The 18912-nt window shown below is 38.7% G+C and overlaps 1 protein-coding gene across 16 annotated transcripts in view; it reads left to right on the forward strand.

Moving 5' to 3' along the window:
- DTNB (dystrobrevin beta) overlaps nt 1-18912 on the forward strand; it is a 255173-nt gene that overhangs the window by 18958 nt on the left and 217303 nt on the right. For all 16 annotated transcript variants that reach the window (XR_010934112.1, XM_067703517.1, XM_067703515.1 and 13 more), the window contains exons 2-3: nt 3697-3764; nt 17404-17484. Coding sequence is in view for 15 of the 16 variants with exons in the window: in XM_067703517.1 (XP_067559618.1) it covers nt 3698-3764; nt 17404-17484 (148 nt within the window). In the remaining variant the exon portion in view is untranslated. The remainder of the gene's footprint in view (nt 1-3696; nt 3765-17403; nt 17485-18912) is intronic.

The raw sequence follows: 18912 nt of genomic DNA on the forward strand, positions 1-18912 counted from the left end.
TCCCACTGGGGAACTCTAGGAGCCTGTGTAAAACATGTCCTCAGATTTACACCCTTTTAGGAGGCAAGGTAGGTAGAGTATATACCAACTAAGTCAATCATTGGTTAAGACTGTTTCTAGGGAGTGGTAAATTTATAGCATTTCAGGCCTGACATGCAAGGAACAAAATGGACTTCAGAGGTCAGAGAAAGCCTCGTTTCTCTGTTTAAACAGACAAACAAACAAACAAAATGCAGATGCTGTCAGTCAGTATAGAAGGATTCAGTAAAGGCCAGGAGATATGGGGAAGGGGAACACCCTATTAACTGTTTCCTTAATACTTGCTCTGCAGTTCCAGCATCTCCAGTTCATTTTCTCTAGGCCACCAAAACCCCCATGCCCAGCTTAAATGAGCCAGTCTAGTGGCATATTAGGACTGGCGCCAGGTGTCCTTTTCAGAATATTAAATCCTGGGTCATGGGTTGAGTACCGCCATGGCAACAAACTTTGTCTTACTTTACACTTGGCTCAAGTTCAGCACTCTCAAGGTCCATTCCCAGGTATGTTCTTCCAGTTCCTGTTAGTGCATATCGTCAGGTCCAGCAGCTGTTTTGATGAATCAGCCCTTTTCCATCCAAAGCAGGGACAGTACCTTCCCTTTCTGATGATATAAGACTTGACCCTAGTTATTAGCGTAGAAGCAGTGAGGGAGGTAGAAACAGATCCTGAGGAGGGTCAGCATCTTTCTAGGCATGCATCTCAGATGAGAACTTTGCATAGACTTTAGGCAGAGGAGACTGCCCTTGTAGCAAGAGCAGAGAGCCACCTCTTCAGGCCTGTAGGGTTCAGGGGAATCTTGGCTGGACTATGAATTCAGTCTTCTTTGTTAAGCTGTCTACTTTCATAAACAGAATTTGAGCCTGATTTTTAGCACAATCTACTCTCAAGTTGTGGGAGCTGAGGGTTCCTTAAAAAGTGCTGCCATGGAGGTCTCTGGCTCTTATAGCATGCTCTGAGTTGGTACTTGGCTGATTTAAGCCTTGACATTTTCTTTCTTCTGTGCATCTGTCCTACTTAACAAAAGCTCAACCATTTAATTGTCTTTAAAATTCCCAGTCCTCCTGTCTCTCTCAAATGCTAAAGCTATTGTATAAGCCAATTATCTTCTTCTACCTGTGTCCCTTACTAGCTCCACCACTTCGTGAGTCTTAGTACTGTCCATGCAGCAGCACACCAGGGGTTCTCACCAGGCTACTTACTACCAGCACTGGGATCCTTGTCATCTGTTGGCGAGTGATCCACTTACAGAATTCATCTTGAAGGTCTGTTTTACAGGATCAAATCTGTCTTGTTTTGGGTTACCCTAGAAGCAAATGCTCTATAAGGACTCAAATGCAAATTAAAAAAAAAATTTTTTTTTTTAGATCCTAGGAAATACTGGTAGAAGAGTGGAGAAGTAAGACAGAGAAGAAAGTAGCTAATAAAGGATTTCTTATCAGGCACCATGGGAAAGCCAGACGTGTAGTAATGCAATATTAATTACTATTGCTTTAGGTTGGGTTGGCATGCTTTTACTTAAAGGACCAGATGGTAATTATTTTAGACGTTGCATGCCAGATGCTCTCTGTTGAAAACACTCGACTCTGCTGTTGTAGCATGAGAGCATCCTTAGACAATACATAAATGAATAGGTTTGGCTGTGTTCCAGTAAAACTTTATTTGCAAAAACAGGTGGCAGGTCAGATCTGGTCCAGGTACTATAGTTTCTCTAGCTTGCTGACGCCTGCTTTACGTGCTCTCTTGCTTCCAATGCCACAGTAATCACACATGCAGATGTGGGCTCTGAAGTGGCATCGGCAGTACTTGTAGTTTCGTGGTCATCCAGATGATCTAAAATATGTTTATATTAATTTTTTTAAAGATTAATCTGGAAATAAAGACAGAATTTAGAAAACTGTAATGAAAAACTTAGGGATCTCCAGGAATTCATAATTCTACTTTGAGAAAAAGTGATTTAAAGAAATAGCAAAAGTAGAAGTATATAATAAATGATATATATTATAAAGGACATTATGATTCTCTGTTTTAATCTGTGTTTAGCATTTAAAATTTGTATTACCCAGTGGGAGACCAAGTTTGGGGACAGGGGGAGGCTTTTGAATATCTTCGTTTCATTATAATTATAGGCTCCTGGTACCAACTCTTGTTTTTTTCTCTAGGACCTAGATTTCATTAGATGTTTGCTGTTTCTGGTTGCTTTTTCTTTGGCTTACTTTCTTTCCGTTTAAAACTGTTTCCTCTTGGGGGCAAATTGTTAGGTAACCATCATGTACATTGAAGCCTATTTGGTAACATTTCAGTGATCTAGGAAAGGGATAGTTTTTTTTTTTGGCCGTACACGGGCCTCTCACTGTTGTGCCCTCTCCCGTTGCGGAGCACAGGCTCCGGACGCGCAGGCTCAGTGGCCATGGCTCACGGGCCCAGCCGCTCCGCGACATGTGGGAACTTCCCAGACCGGGGCACGAACCCATGTCCCCTGCATCGGCAGGCGGACTCTCAACCACTGCCCCACCAGGGAAGCCCGGAAAGGGATAGTTTTAATGATCAAAATATTAATTGCAGAATGGTAAGGAATATATTTACATTATAAATTTTCTTTAGGATATATTTATAACTAAACTTTCAGCAGGCACTTTGCTTTAATAGATATGTAATTTGTGTAGTCACCATTTAATTCGTGATTCTGACGTATTCGACAATGGTATATAAATCACTCCATGATTTACAGCAGTTTAATCTTCTTAGGGATATTTAGCTTATGCTATTTGTTTAGATATTTTTTTCTTCATAGAGTAAGGCGAAGTTTGGCTGAGATGTCACAGATTTTGCATCAGTAGGGTCCATGCAGTGGGCTATTGTGTTCTAGCTTTTTAAGCATAAAGATTTGAAAATATGCATCTAGAGGCAAAAATTATGAAAGAAGTTTAATGAAAGGGTTGGGATTCTACTCTATCGCTTCTGAGTTGTGTGTCCTTGAGCAAGTTAGTGTTCTTTTCTAGGCATCTGTTTCCTAATCTGTAAAATGGGGATAATAATAATGCCAGCACCCAGAGTTGTTGGGAGGATTAAATGAGATAATGCATGGAAAGAGTTTTTTCTTAAACAGAGTGACTGGCATAGCCAAAGTCATGTGATTAAAAACTTACATTTAGGAGTTCTTTGAGTTTGTGGATGAATACCTTTTTTGTTTAATACTTTTTAATATAAAAATAAAAGATTCTATTTATACTTTTTATGTATAAGCTAATTATCCTGATGTTCTTTATTATAGCCTTTCATTATAATTATTACCTAAATTATCTTTAGTAACATGTTTATCTATGTAAAGCAGTAGGAATATGGGGAAAATGTCTCAACTAATCCAGGACTCTGCAGAGGAAACAAAGTTAGAAATAAGACGTGGCCCCATATTTTCAGCACAGGAAGCAAGTGTATGAGCTCATTTAAGTATTGACTTTATAATATTTTAGAAGCTATCAAATAAAGGGACAACAGTTTGTTTTTTTCTGTATCAGGCTTCTACTTTATTTTTACTGATATCCTTTTAATGTATGCATACACAGCTTGGTTTCTTGTACCTCTTCACAACAGACTGATAAGCACTTGGTGGAATTGTCAAATTACCCATTGGTTTATTGTATCCTTCTTTGTCTCTAGGATGATTGAGGAAAGTGGGAACAAGCGGAAGACCATGGCAGAGAAGAGGCAGCTGTTCATAGAAATGCGTGAGTCCCTAGTGCTTCTGGAATCCTGTTTGTATGTGTGGGAATGTTTTTTTTTTTTTCCCCGATCAAGTCATAGCATTAATCATAAGTTTTATGTTACAGGCTTTAGAAAGGGAAGAATGGGAGTTAAAGAATCGTGCAGTTGGAGGACACCAAGCCAGAGCATGTATTTTAATTGAATTGACTTGAATTGCTTTCTTCAAGGTCATAAATGAAAAGGCAGAAATGTTACCTAAAATATCTGTGAGTTTAAGGCATGCCAGTCAATTTAGACTTCTTGCTGTAACTCCACTGTTACCATGAGATTGCAGGTGGTGATAGATAATTAATACATTATATTGTGTAAATTACCTTACACTAGATAAAGATTCTAAGGTAGTGAGGACTAAGTGTTAGGAAACACTTAGAGCTGTAGGAAAAAGTAAAAGCAGGAATGTGTACTTTGGTATATTACTTTACTATATACCGTTTGAAATCTTCTGTTAAAAAATTCTTATATTGATGTATTCTTATTTATTCTCATATATTCCTGTATTCTTATATGTTTCTTATATGAAACTCAAAGAAAAAGATGGCCAGGAAGAGTAGGCAGTTCCCAGTATTTGAAGGATTGTTTTGTTTTGCAATTGCTTGTCTGTGTGACCTTGACCAGTGCGTTCACACTTGGTGGACCTCAAATTCCTTAGCCAGGAAATAAGGTTATTAGTTTGCACCAATGATTGTGAAACCTTTTAAAAGCACTGTGTTCCTTACAAGGACCTTCAACATGAGTGTCATAAAATTCGTTCTGCTTGGCTGAAGCGGGGGGGGGGGGGGGGGGGGAGTAGGAGTCAGCTTGAGATGGCCCCTGAGGTAGTTGCAGAATTCTAGAATTCTACCTACCACAGAGTGAAAATCAGCAGATCAAGTCTCAGAAGACCCTTCCAACTATCAAGCTATTTTAAGTCTTTAGAGTCTTAGTAATGGGAGTCAGAGTTTGACACAACTCAGACCTACGTTGTCCTGCCAGGCATAGCCTAGATAACTGTTCGTTAAAGGAGGAAAAGAAATTTTTGGCATTGGTTAGGCAGTCGGTCTGGGTGACCTTTAAGGACTTTTGTAGCTCTGAGTCGCTAACTGCTAGTCATCTAAGCCAGACAGCTTGGAGTCACTTCTCTCCACCTCACCTTTCACCTCCAAGGAAATGGCAAAGTGCAGCTGAGTGTTCCCTCAAAAGTGAGTCTTGAATCTGTCTGTTCCTCATACCATGATGGTGTTGAATCCAGGCTCTGCAGTCAGACTGCCTGGGTTTGGATCTAGGCTCCCTCACTTCCTGGCTGTATAACCTTGGGCAAGTTACCTTCTCTCTCTGTGCTACAGTTTCTTCATCCATAAAATGGGAATTGTACCTACTTCATAGAACTATCATGAAGATTAAATGAGATAATGTGACTAAAGCACTTAGCACATTCCTTTCCCAGATAAGTAGTTATTTAATGTGGCTAGCTGTGTTTTTTTTAAAATTCCTCTCTTTTTTTATTGTGGTAAAATATACATAAATCATATTTATTTTAACCATTTATAAATATGCAGTTCAGTGGCATTAAGCTGTGTTTATTATTAATATTTTTATCCTTGTTACTTTTCTAAACTAAAACAGTTGGTTTCTGATCCTTTCCTTCAGTCTTGACACTCTCAAATCGGTGATCTCTGATGCTGCCAGATTGAACCCAGATTTATTCTAGGTTACTCCTTCTTAAATCCCTTCAGGGCTCGTCATCACGGTCCCGAGAAAGCCCAAGCTCCGCAGTGTGCCAGATGAGGCCCTTCTGGACTCTTTTTCTTGGTTCCCAGTTTCCATCACATGCTTTGTGTGTCATTTCCCAGCAGTTCTGAACTGGCTTTCCCCAAGATAGATCGTGTTTTCCATATCCCTGTGCTGTTGCTTATGGGGTTGCCTTCACCTTCATCTGGCTTGTTGTTCCTGCCTACCCTTCCAGACTCAGCAAAAGGACCATCTTTTCATTTAATTTTTAACACATTTACTGAGAATCTGTTACATTCCGGGCACCATTCTAGGTGCTAGGGTTATAGGGGAGAACAAAACACAGTCCCTGACTTCACTCATACCACTTACATTTTAAAAGGGAAACCGACAAAAATGGAAACCAAATAAATAATAATTCCTCATACTAAGAATTACCTGGGGTGCACTCACATGGGCATGTGAGAGAGCATGACTGGGGTAGATATTTGAAGTAGAAATTGGGTATTCTGCAAAGAACTGGGTTTACTCCTTAGTGAATGTTATCACTGACACACTAACTTCATATAAATTACCATTCCGTGTAACAAACTCAAGGATATGAACAGTCTGGGAGATGTTTGGTGGGTATGGCTTCTTGAGCCTCCTCTATTTCTTCACAGGAGGTATTGCATTGGTGGCAATGGTATCTGCTGTGGGAAGCCCCACTCTCATTTCCAGCATCACCCCAAATCTGCGTTATAATTACTTTCTGAGGATGCAGAAATCACCATTTGCCAGCCTTATGACTTGGCCCTGTCATCTAGGTATTGGGTTGATTTTAGTATGTCAGTTTTGAATCCAGTGATCTTTCTCCACTCTTTCATTAGTCTTAATGGTTAGTTTAGACTTCTGCTTAGGTAGGTAACTACATGTACATCACTTTTAAAAAAGACTTTATTTTTTTAGAGCAGTTTTAGGTTCATAGCCAAATGAAAGAGGAAGGAACAGAGCTATCTCCTATATACCCCCTGCCCTGGCACATGCATGGTCTCCACCACTATTAGCACCCACACCAGAGTAGCACGTCCATTACAGCTGATGGACCTACATTGACACATCATAATCACTCAAAGTCTATGGTTTACATTAGGGTTCATTCTTGGTGGTGTACATTCTATGGAACTGCATTATTTTTAAAGAAAGGCCATTTTGACTCTTATTTTTGCAATCCTTATACCTCTTTTTCATGACCTACTGTGCTGGTTAGGACCTCAGATATTGTATTTAAGAGTTGGGAAGATAGCAGGCATTCTTGTCTTGTTTTTGACTTGAATGGGAATGGATGTAGTATTTCACTATTAAAATGATATTTGTTGTAGGTTTTGTACCCTTCACCAGGTGAAAGATCTACTTTTCTGTCCTAATTTACCAAGAGTTATTACTGTTATTTTCTTTAAATCACGAATGAGTATAGAATTTTATCAGTTGTTTTCTGCTTCTCTTGAGATGATACAGTGACATATAATATATTTCTCCTTAACATACATAGTTCTGGGGCCAGCAGTCTTTTTCTTAAAGAGCCAGAAAGTAAATATTATAGGATTTGCAGGCCATATGATGAGTTCTCTGTCATAGCTACTCAACTCTGCTGTTGTAGCATGAAAGCGGTCATAGGAATTTAATAGTTTAGATAGCTTGTGTTTTTTATCTTGTGTTACCTTTATTGTTGTGCCTTTCAGTAGTATTCTTAAGCCTTTCTATTTTTAGACAGTATCTTTTAATTTCCTATTTTGAACAGTGATGAAATCAGTTTGTTCTTTCTTTGCTTAATATTTTATCTTCTGGACTCTAAGCACCATGAAAGTAAGAATCACATGTATTTATTATGGTAGCCCCAGCAATTCAATAAGTATTTATTAAAGGAGGAGTAGAATAAACTACGTACAAATAATTTGATAGTTTACGATTTTTACATGATGTAACATTACTAAGAAAAAGGAAGGGTGTTAATCTCTCGACTCTGGTGCTAAAGTAAAAACTTTCTAGATGAGTCTGCAAAATACTTGATGCCAGGCCTCCATGCTCAGAGATTCCAGAATTTTTCCTTTTCCAGAATTTTGTCGCTTTTATTGGTCTTCTCAAGGAACTTTGGCTTTATTGGTCCTCTCTATGTATCTTTGTTTTCTGTGTCATTATTTCATGCTATTACGTGGTTTATTATTTTCTTCTTTCTACTTTAGGCAGTTGTATTTTTCTTTTTCTAATGTAGGCCATTTATTTTCAGACTTTTTCTTTCTTATGTAAGCATTGAAGAATATACTTTTCCATGATTTTCTATTTTTGTATTACATGTGTTCTGATATATACTATTTTCATTATCAGATCTCTGTGTTTTCTAATTTCTGTTTTAGATTAATGAGAAGTATCCTTTTAAATTCGTAAATGAATGTCTGTTTTAATAATAAAGATATTTAGCTTAATGGGATTATGGGTCAGGGAGTGAGGGATTTTCTAGAATCTTTGTATTTGTTGATATTTGTATGTTTTTCTAAATATTCCATGAGTGCTTGAAAATCATGTGTCTGATTTCTGTATTATCTAGATCAAGCTCATTATGTTTTACTAAAATCTTTTTGTCTTTTCTGATTTGACTGCTTGATCTTAATTACTGGAAGATGTTAAAAATCTCTGCTTTGATCATGGATTTAAAATTTCCCCCCTGTAGTTCAGTCAGTGTTTTGAAGCTTTTGTTCTTAGATGCATATATATTAAAATGTTCTGTCTACCTGGGAAATTGAATCTTTTATTATTATATAGGTAAACTTTTTTTTTCTAGTAATGCTTTTTTGCTTCAAAGTTTGTTTTGTTGTATATTAATATATCTATACCAGCTTTTTTTTTTTTTTTTTGCAGTACGCGGGCCTCTCACTGTTGTGGCCTCTCCCGTTGCAGAGCACAGGCTCCGGACGCGCAGGCTCAGCGGCCATGGCTCACGGGCCTAACCGCTCTGCGGCATGTGGGTTCTTCCCAGACCAGGGCACAAACCTGTGTCCCCTGCATCGGCAGGCGGACTCTCAACCATTGCACCACCAGGGAAGCCCACCAGCTTTCTTTTGATTAGCATGCCTAGTACCCTAAATATCTTTTTTATTTTTAATTTATTTTTTATTCTGTTAACATCTTTATTGGAGTATAATTGCTTTACAATGGTGTGTTAGTTTCTGCTGTATAACAAAGTGAATCACCTATACGTGTACATATATCGCCATATCTCCTCCCTCTTGCGTCTCCCTCCCACCCTGCCTATCCCATCCCTCTAGGTGGTCACAAAGCACTGAGCTGATCTCCCTGTGCTATGCGGCTGCTTCCCACTAGCTATCGAATTTACATTTGGTAGTATACATATGTCCATGCCACTCTCTCACTTCGTCCCAGCTTACCCTTCCCCCTACCCCTGTCCTCAAGTCCATTCTCTATGTCTGCATCTTTATCCCTGTACTGCCCTGAGGTTCTTCAGAACAATTTTTTTTTTTTTAGATTCCATATATATGTGTTAGCATACGGTATTTGTTTTTCTTTTTTTGACTTACTTCACTCTGTATGACAGACTCTAGGTCCATCCACCTCACTACAAATAACTCAATATCGTTTGTTTTTATGGCTGAGTAATATTCCATTGTATATATGTGCCACATCTTCTTTATCCATTCATCTGTCGATGGACACTTAGGTTGCTTCCATGTCCTGGCTATTGTAAATAGAGCTGCAATGAACATTGTGGTACATGACTCTTTTTGAATTATGGTTTTCTCAGATTATATGCCCAGTAGTGGGATTGCTGGGTTGTATGGTAGTTCTAGTTGTAGTTTTTTAAGGAACCGCCATACTGTTCTCCATAGTGGCTGTATCAATTTACATTCCCACCAACAGTGCAAGAGGGTTCCCTGTTCTCCACACCCTCTCCAGCATTTGTTGTTTGCAGATTTTTCAGTATATATCCATTTATTCTTTAATTTTTTTCCCTGTATCCTTATGTTATATATGTATCTCTTGTAAACAGCATAAGTTAGATTATTTTCAAAAATAACCAAAACGACCATTGTGACAATTTTGGCTTTTTCACTGAAGACTTTATTTTGTTTAACCTTTTTTTTTTTTTCGGTACGCGGGCCTCTCACTGTTGTGGCCTCTCCCATTGCGGAGCACAGGCTCTTGGACACGCAGTCTCAGCGGCCATGGCTCACGGGCCCAGCCGCTCCACGGCATGTGGGATCTTCCCGGACCGGGGCACGAACCCGTGTCCCCTGCATCGGCAGGTGGTCTCTCAACCACTGTGCCACGAGGGAAGCCCTGTTTAACCTTTTATATGAATACTGGTATGTTTCATTTTTCTTCCATTTTATTTTGTACTTCAGTTTTGTCCTTTCTCTGTTTTTTTTCCCCTCCTTTTTTGACTTCTTTTAGATGAATTGAGCTTCCCTCCGTTCTACTTTTTCCCTCTACTTACTTGTGAGTTGTATGTTCTTTTTCTGTTCTTTTTGTGTTTACTCCAGAAATTTTAACGTCAATTAAAATGAAGCCCAGATGGATTAAAGACCTAAATGTAAGGCCAGAAGCTATCAAACTCTTAGAGGAAAACATAGGTAGAACACTCTATGACATAAATCACAGCAAGATACTTTTTGACCCACATCCTAGAGAAATGGAAATAAAAACAAAAATAAACAAATGGGACCTAATGAAACTTCAAAGCTTTTGCACAGCAAAGGAAACCATAAACAAGACCAAAAGACAACCCTCAGAATGGGAGAAAATATTTGCAAATGAAGCAACTGACAAAGGATTAATCTCCAAAATTTACAATTTACATGCAGCTCAATAACAAAAAACCAAACAACCCAGTCCAAAAATGGCCAGAAGACCTACATAGACATTTCTCCAAAGAAGATATACAGACTGCCAACAAACACATGAAAGAATGCTCAACATCATTAATCATTAGAGAAATGCAAATCAACATTACAATGAGATATCATCTCACACCAGTCAGAATGGCCATCATCAAAAAATCTATAAACAATAAATGCAGGAGAGGGTGTGGAGGAAAGGGAACCCTCTTGCACTGCTGGTGGGAATGTGAATTGGTACAGCCACTATGGAGAACAGTATGGAGGTTCCTTAAAAAACTACAAATAGAACTACCATACGACCCAGCAATCCCACTACTGGGCATATACCCTGAGAAAACCATAATTCAAAAAGAGTCATGGGGCTTCCCTGGTGGCGCAGTGGTTGAGAGTCTGCCTGCCGATGCAGGGGACACGGGTTCGTGCCCCGGTCCGGGAAGATCACACATGCCACGGAGCGGCTGGGCCCGTGAGCCATGACCGCTGAGCCTGTGCGTCTGGAGCCTGTGCTCCGCAGTGGGAGAGGCCACAACAGTGAGAGGCCCGTGTACCGCAAAAAAAAAAAAAAAAAAAAGAGTCATGTACCAAAATGTTCATTGCAGCTCTATTTACAATAACTAGGAGATGGAAACAACCTAAGTGTCCATCATCGGATGAATGGATAAAGAAGATGTGGCACATATATACAATGGAATATTACTCAGCCAGAAAAACAAATGAAATTGAGCTATTTGTAATGAGGTGGATGGACCTAGAGTCTGTCATACAGATTGAAGTAAGTCAGAAAGAGAAAGACAAATACCGTATGCTAACACATATATATGGAATTTAAGAAAAGAAAAACGTCATGAAGAACGTAGGAGTAAGACAGGAATAAAGACACAGACCTACTAGAGAATGGACTTGAGGATATGGAGAGGGGGAAGGGTAAGCTGTGACAAAGTGAGAGTGGCATGGACATATATACACTACCAAACGTAAAATAGATAGCTAGTGGGAAGCAGCCGCATAGCACAGGGAGATCAGCTCGGTGCTTTGTGACCACCTAGAGGGGTGGGATAGGGAGGGTGGGGGGGAGGGAGACGCAAGAGGGAAGAGATATGGGAACATATGTATATGTTTTTATAAAGCAGAAACTAACACACCATTGTAAAGCAATTATACTCCAATAAAGATGTAAAAAAAAAAAAAGCCCAAATCATATCAATATTTATAACTTTGTTCAGAGTAATACAAGAATATTATTAGGATGTGTTAGAGTACCTCCTTTATGAAATATATGCTCTTTTTTGTATTATCTTTTGAACTCCACAAATTAGACTTTATTTTTATCTTGTGTAATCAATTTTTGTTTTATCCAACCTATTTGGTTATCTCTTTGTTTGTTTGCCATTATTTACAAAAATTTAAATCCAGATCTTGGTGGAGCCAGGTATGTGTCACAGCCATTTCCTTTTGTGGGATTTTAAAACTTTTTTTCCTAGTTCACCCACTGAGAGAGTCACCCTTCAGTGATCTTGGTGTTATCTGTACCTTCCTCTCTGCTGGGACCTCTGGCTTCATCTTTGGTCCCTAGGGTTTTTAAGTGTACTGCCAAGAAAAAAATGAGGAAGTCATTCGTGTTCATATTTGTTGCTTATTCAGACTAATGTTTTTTTTGAAAAAAATTTTTTTCCTAATTAGAACTGCTTGTGAAAGTTTTTAGACAGTTCAGACATGTTACTGTACTTACGTTTATTAGATTTATAATCTCTTCTCCCCTTTCTCCTTCCTTCCTCCTCATCTCCCCAGTTAGATTCGATTTTCAGCAAAGTACATTTACTTCCTTATCCCTGTCGTTAGTCTGCTGAGCACGTCCATCAAATCCTGTGGCTTCCTGGAACACAGTTTGGAGTGCTCTGCCCTACCTGAGAAAAGTTAAAAGCATCAACATGTTTACACAGGAAAAGGAACTGGCTTCCCCACTACTTTTATCATCTCCCACCATGAGCCTTTCCTTGCTAGTGTCTGCAGTTGTATATCCTTTTACATTCCTTTGTAAATTTTTGGGAAAAAGCCTTTTTTATATCAGACAACCCAGAACTTCCCAGTTTTCAGTTATTTATTCATTCAATAAATATTTAGGTGCTAGTTTTATTGTGTCCTACTTTGGGACATACAGTAATGAATAATACAACAGTAAAATGGTCTCTGCCTTCATGGATTTTGTTTTCCTGGAAGTGGGAACAAGGGATGATAGCGCAGTAGGAGCCATGATGGGGGAAGCAAGGGGGGTCCAGGAAGGAATCTGGGAGGAAGTCATGTCTTGGCTGAGTCAGCCTAATAATGTGGTGAAAGAAGGACTGGGGCACCATCACTTACCAAGGCCCAGAGGTGACGGGACCCGGTATGTTTGGGTAACTATAGGTAGTCCAGACTGATTGGAGTTGAGTGTGAGGTAAAATGTGAGAGGTGCATGAGCTAGACCTTTAAGTTGAGTTGGGTAGTCCTGTGTTTCCCAAAACTAGCTTGATTATAAGAGTCTTTAGGGGCATTTGTTAAGAATGAAGATTCCAGCTTCCTCCCCTGGAGGTTTTGATATAAGCTTCTGATACAAACAGGTACAATAAAACCCTTCCATTTGACTCTTTGCTTTCCTTGGGATTTGGTTATACTATAGAACATTCATATCCCATTCTCATGAATAAGGAGAGCCATAAAGTGCAAAGAAGGCTTAATCCTTTCTTATCCTTTCCCTATCTTTCTCCTGTACCTCTTGGGTACCCAGTGTCCCATTGGTTCCCTGTCTGTTCACGAATTTCACTGGGCTTTCTAACTGGGGCCAGAGTTCTGCCTGGATATTTAGTTAGGGCTCTCTGTATCATTTCTTTTCTTTTTTTAAATTTAATTAATTAATTAATTTCTGGTTGCGTTGGGTCCTTGTTGCACGCAGGCTTTCTGTAGTTGCCACAGGCAGGGGCTGTTCTTTGTTGTGGTGCATGGGCTTCTGATTGCAGTGGCTTCTCTTGTTGTGGAGCATGGTCTCTAGGTGCGCGCGCTTCAGTAGTTGTGGCATGCGGGCTTTGTTGCTCCGCCGCATGTGGGATCTTCCCAGACCAGGGCTCGAACCTGTGTCCCCTGCATTGGCGGGCGGATTCTTAACCCCTGCACCACCAGGGAAAACCTCTGTAATTTCTGGGTGGGCTTGAAACATTGTCTGACATTAGTATAAAAATGACATTTTATTGTATTTCTTTTAATGAAATATTCTTGAAATGAATGATAATGAAGAGTAATCATTTCTAGTTCAGAATTCCCAAAGTGATATTCCAGTCATTTCAGTTTCTTCACTGGGGGCTTTTCTGTTTTGTATTTGCCAAACGACCATATTTTCTGATCAGGAAATTAATGTGACATTTACATAGGGGAAGTATTAAAAAAATGAAGGCTATTCTTAGGCACTGTATGAGGATTCTCCTTATATAAATCAGGGAAGATGACTGCTTCAGAAGAAGGGAAACATATGGGAAGTTTGGTTGAATATTGGTACAATAGTATTTTAATAAAGTTCTAAGGTTATTAATTATATCTTAACTTTTAGAAATTATTTTTGGATTTGGACTGCTATTAGATTTTTAAAAAATGATGCTCTGGCCAGGACTTCTTAGAATTTCTGAATCCTGTAACATCCCACTGCTCTCTCTACATTTTCCTCAATACATTTAGAGCGATGTATTTTCACAAGGATCAGACTGGCAAAGGGAAGCAGAGTGATACTTGATTCTTGACTAGTTCCTGAAACTTCAGTGTAGAGATTTCTGGCAAACTGGTCTGAAGCATTTGGAGTTTCCTATTTTCCTAAACTAGTTAGCTTTGGACTTGTGTGATATCTGCTCTATTTCATCTTTTGTGGTGACAAATCTGACTCTGCACTGGAGAAGGAGTCTGAAAAGAGTGAGTTAGACCAGGTGCACTACCTTTTTCCTGTAGTTACTTTTCCACTAGCAAGCATTGCCTAATAAATACCCTGCAAAAAGTCTGATCAATCAGATTAGTAATGTTTCTGTTTGATCAGATGGGGGTGGAACTTTCCTTTCCTAGCTGTTAACATTCGTTTTATCAGTGTTTCTCATTAAAATATTTCATAGAAATAAATGTTTAGACATTAAAATTACCTGCAGTGATTTAATGACGGGTTATTTATTAAATGTTCTTGGACATGTGTTGGCACATTCTTTCTTAAAATTATTTGGTTTTGAATAATTAATATTTAATGGTTCCAATTTAAAATATTTAGGCTGAGATAGTAATATAGAAACTAAATGAGTAAAAGAAAATCAGACTGAATAAATTTAACAAGAGAAGTGTAAAACTTATACTCTGAAAACTACAAAACACTGTTGAAAGAAATTAAGGAAAACTAAATAAATGGAAAGATATCCTGTATTAGAGGATCAGAAGATTTATCATTAAGATGTCACTTTTCCCTAAATTGATCCACAAACTCATTGCAGTCCTCATAAAAAAACTGGCTGTTTTGAAGAAATGGATGGGCTGATCCTAAAATTCATATGGAAGTTCAACCCAGAGTAGCCAAAACAGTCTCAAAAGAGAACAAAGTTGGAAGACTCACACTTCCGAATTTGAGAACTACAAAGCCACAATGATCCAGATTGTGTGGTACTGGCATAAGAATAGACATATAATCAGTGGGATAAAATTGAAAGTTAAAAATTAAACCCATACATCTGTGGTCACTTGATTTTTCACAAGGATACCAAGACCATTTAATGAAGAAAGAATAGTATTTTGAACAAATGGCGCTGGGACAAGTGGGTATCCATATGCAAAAGAATGAATTTGAACCTCCGCCTCATACTGCATAATAAATTAACTAAAAATATATCATAGCCCTAAATGTAAGATCTAAAAGTGTAAAACTTTTAGAAGGACACATAGGTATAAATCTTCATAAACTTAGATTAGGCAAAGCCTTCTCAGGTATGACACCAAAAGCACAAGTGACAAAATAACAAATAGATATATTGGATTTATCAAAATTAAAACCTTTTGTGCCCCATTAGATACGACCAAGAAAGTGAAATGACTACTCAGAGAATGGGAAAAAAAATTTGCAAATCATATATTTCATAAGGGACTTGTATCTACAACATATAAAGTACTTAAAACTCAATAATGAAAGACAAACAACTCAATTAAAAAATGGGCAAAGTGACTCATAAGGGGAAGAGGTTTCTTTTTTGAGATAATGAAAAACTGACTGTGGTGATGATTGCACAACTAAGTTAAATACTTTAATGGATGAATTATATTTCAAAAAACCTGTTATATTAAAAAAAAGAAAATAGGACTATAACGTGTATGTATAGAAGGGTAGAAATTTTGTGAGAACCAGGTGATGGAGGAAATAATTTTAATTGTGACATCAAGGTAAGGGTTGATTGAAGTGAGATTAAGAGAAATCTTTGCTTCACTTTTTGGTCAATAAATGTTACTTTTACCAAAAACCTGGAAAAATCCTTCCTTTTTTTTTTTCTATAAGCAGAAATGAAAGATGACTGTAAATATTGGTATAAGATAATTTGTGCTGGTTTACTTTCCCTTTTTTGAATCAAAAGTTGCTGCCAGATCTTACAAGGCAGCATAGGTGAAATAAAAAAACTCACGCTGGAGGCCAGAGTTCCCTGAAGTGGCCTTAAAATTCAAGACAGCAATTTTTTTTTTTTTTTTTTTGCCATACGCGGGCCTCTCACTGTTGTGGCTTCTCCCGTTGCAGAGCACAGGCTCCAGACGCGCAGGCTCAGCGGCCATGGCTCACGGGCCCAGCTGCTCCGCGGCATGTGGGATCTTCCCGGACCGGGGCACGAACCCGTGTCCCCTGCATCGGCTCTCAACCACTGCGCCACCAGGGAAGCCCTACAGCAAATTTTGAAATGAAAACAAAGTTTGATTTATAGATTCATATAATTTAGGCTTTGTTCTAGTTACTAGGGCTATATATTACTTATCCCCAAACAGTCATTTATTTTGTTTATACCTTTTTTGGGTCTAAAATTAGAACAGCGTCCAGTGCTTATGTCTTGACTTTGCTGCATGATGTCTCAGGCCTCTGTTGGAAGACTCAGAGACTCAGGGCTGGGTCACTTGTTGCCTTGCTCACTTACATGTTTGGTAATTGCTACTGACTTTCAGCTGATGGACTCAGTTTCTCTGGGTATCGGTGTCTCTGTGTGGTTTCTCCATATCAGCTAGTTTGGGCTTCACAGCAATGGTGTCCAGGTTCCTAGGGCAAGCATCCTGAGAGAGTGAGAGCACAGACAAGCTGTCCCACATTTTATTGCCCACCTTCAGAAGTCAGGCAGTGTTCGTCTGCCACACTCTATTCATTGAGGCAGTCACAGTGTCCTCAGGTGCAAGTGGAGGGAAATAATCTTTAGTTCTTGATGGGGAGGGGCAGCATACTAGAGGCACATAAAAATACTGGTCTGGAAATACTGTTGTGTCCCTTTTTTGAAAAACACAGGCTGCCACAGACCTGGAAGGGGAACTTAGAGATCATCTGGTCCAGTTCCCTCATTTTATAGATGAGGACACTGAGGCTGAGAAGAAGGGGTGTAACATGGCCACGGTCATGGCCTGTGGTCAGACTGGGCTGGAATTTAGCTTTCCTGACTCTAGGCTAGGGTCTTCCCTACTATACCACTTTTTTTCATTTTGCGGAATACGTAGTTCATTCACTCAAGTCATGAGTGGTCCTCCCCTCAGAGTTTTCTTAGGCTAGCAGACAGGATGATATAGGCAAAACTGCTGACATCGTGCTTGGCATGGAGTGGGCACGCAGAAAGCATTTTTAACCCTTCTTCCCCACTTTGTGTTTTATCCAAAGAGGGCCTTGTTGACATGTTGTGTAAAGACTGTGCCAACACAATGGAATAGAGTCACTTCCCCAGCATGTGGAAATTAAATGGTAAATCTAGTTGAAGATTTTTTATTTGCCCCTTTTCAGGTGCTCAGAATTTTGATGTCATACGACTGTCAACTTACAGAACAGCTTGCAAATTGCGATTTGTGCAAAAACGATGCAACCGTAAGTCATTTCTACTCATTTCTATGATAGCTGGATAGAGCTCTTGATAATATAGAAGATTTTAATGTGTTTTAGTCATATTGTAATGTTAATTGAATTATTTTGTCTTAAGTGTTTATCAGAATATAAGCTTTGTAATGGAAAGAGCTTGTTAATTTATTCTGGGTGTCCCTCAAAAAATTTAAGAAACTCAATAAGGTGACTAGTTTTGAGATTAATTAATTCTTTATTTTTTAAAAAAATGATTTATTTATTTATTTATGGCTGTGTTGGGTCTTTGTTGCTGTGCGCGGGCTTTCTCTAGTTGCGGTGAGTGGGGACTCCTCTTCCTTGCGGTGTGTGGGCTTCTCATTGCGGTGGCCTCTCTTGTTGTGGAGCATGGACTCTAGGCACGCGGGCTTCACTAGTTGTGGCATTCGGGCTCAGTAGTTGTAGCTTGCAAACTCTAGAGTGCAGGCTTAGTAGTTGTGGCACACGGGCTTAGTTGCTCCGTGGCATGTGGGATCTTCCCGGACCAGGGCTTGAACCCGTGTCGCCTGCATTGGCAGGCGGATTCTTAACCACTGCACCACCAGGGAAGTCCCAAGATTAATTAATTCTTTAAATGGGAGAATTCATTTCTCCTTGTCACTGTTTTTAATACAAAGTTTTATGTAAAATTAATACAGTTTATCAGCTTCTGGAGAGAAAGAAAAACTAATATTTTGATAAAGGCATAATAAAAATTAACTTTCTTGTTTAAACTTAATATAACACAAATCAGCCTTTTCTATAAGCGGTTGCTTCCACAATTGCTACTTATAAAATACGTAAATTAAAATATTTGTAAAATGCATATAAAATCTTTCTTAATTTGTGTGCAGGTGAACTGACTTAGAATTATTGTACTTTTCTCAGATATATGTGTGTGTGTGTGTGTGCGTGTATTAATGAAAAACTGTTTTGTGTAATGGAAAGAACATTAGCCTTAGAATGGGAAAACCTGTTTTACTCCAGGTTTTGTTTGTCATTTATTATAAACACGTGACCTTGGACAAGTCACTTTATATTTAAATACTTCTACACTACTTTAAGTCCTACTCAAAAATCCTAGCTTAAAATTCTCTCCAAAGAGTTTACCGTACCATTCTAGACTGAAGTCATGTTTCTTCTCTGGTTTCCCAAAGCATTGTTTTCAAATTATGGGTTGTGACCTGTTAATGGTTCCTGAAACTGTTTTGGTGAGCTGTAGCCAGAATTTAAAGCATGTAATGGAGAAAAAAAAAGAGAAAGAAAAAAAAGTCAGAACGTAGCTTATGTGGTAAAGTATTTTGTGAAACGTGTTTTTTATATATCTAGAGGGGTGTGTGTGTGTTGATTTAAATATATTTGCATGTTGTCAAAAAGTTTGAAAACCGCTGTCCTACAGGAACTACCATTTTTATACTT

The sequence above is a fragment of the Pseudorca crassidens genome, chromosome 14, assembly GCF_039906515.1.
Source record: "Pseudorca crassidens isolate mPseCra1 chromosome 14, mPseCra1.hap1, whole genome shotgun sequence".
In the NCBI taxonomy this organism is placed as follows: Eukaryota; Metazoa; Chordata; class Mammalia; order Artiodactyla; family Delphinidae; genus Pseudorca; species Pseudorca crassidens.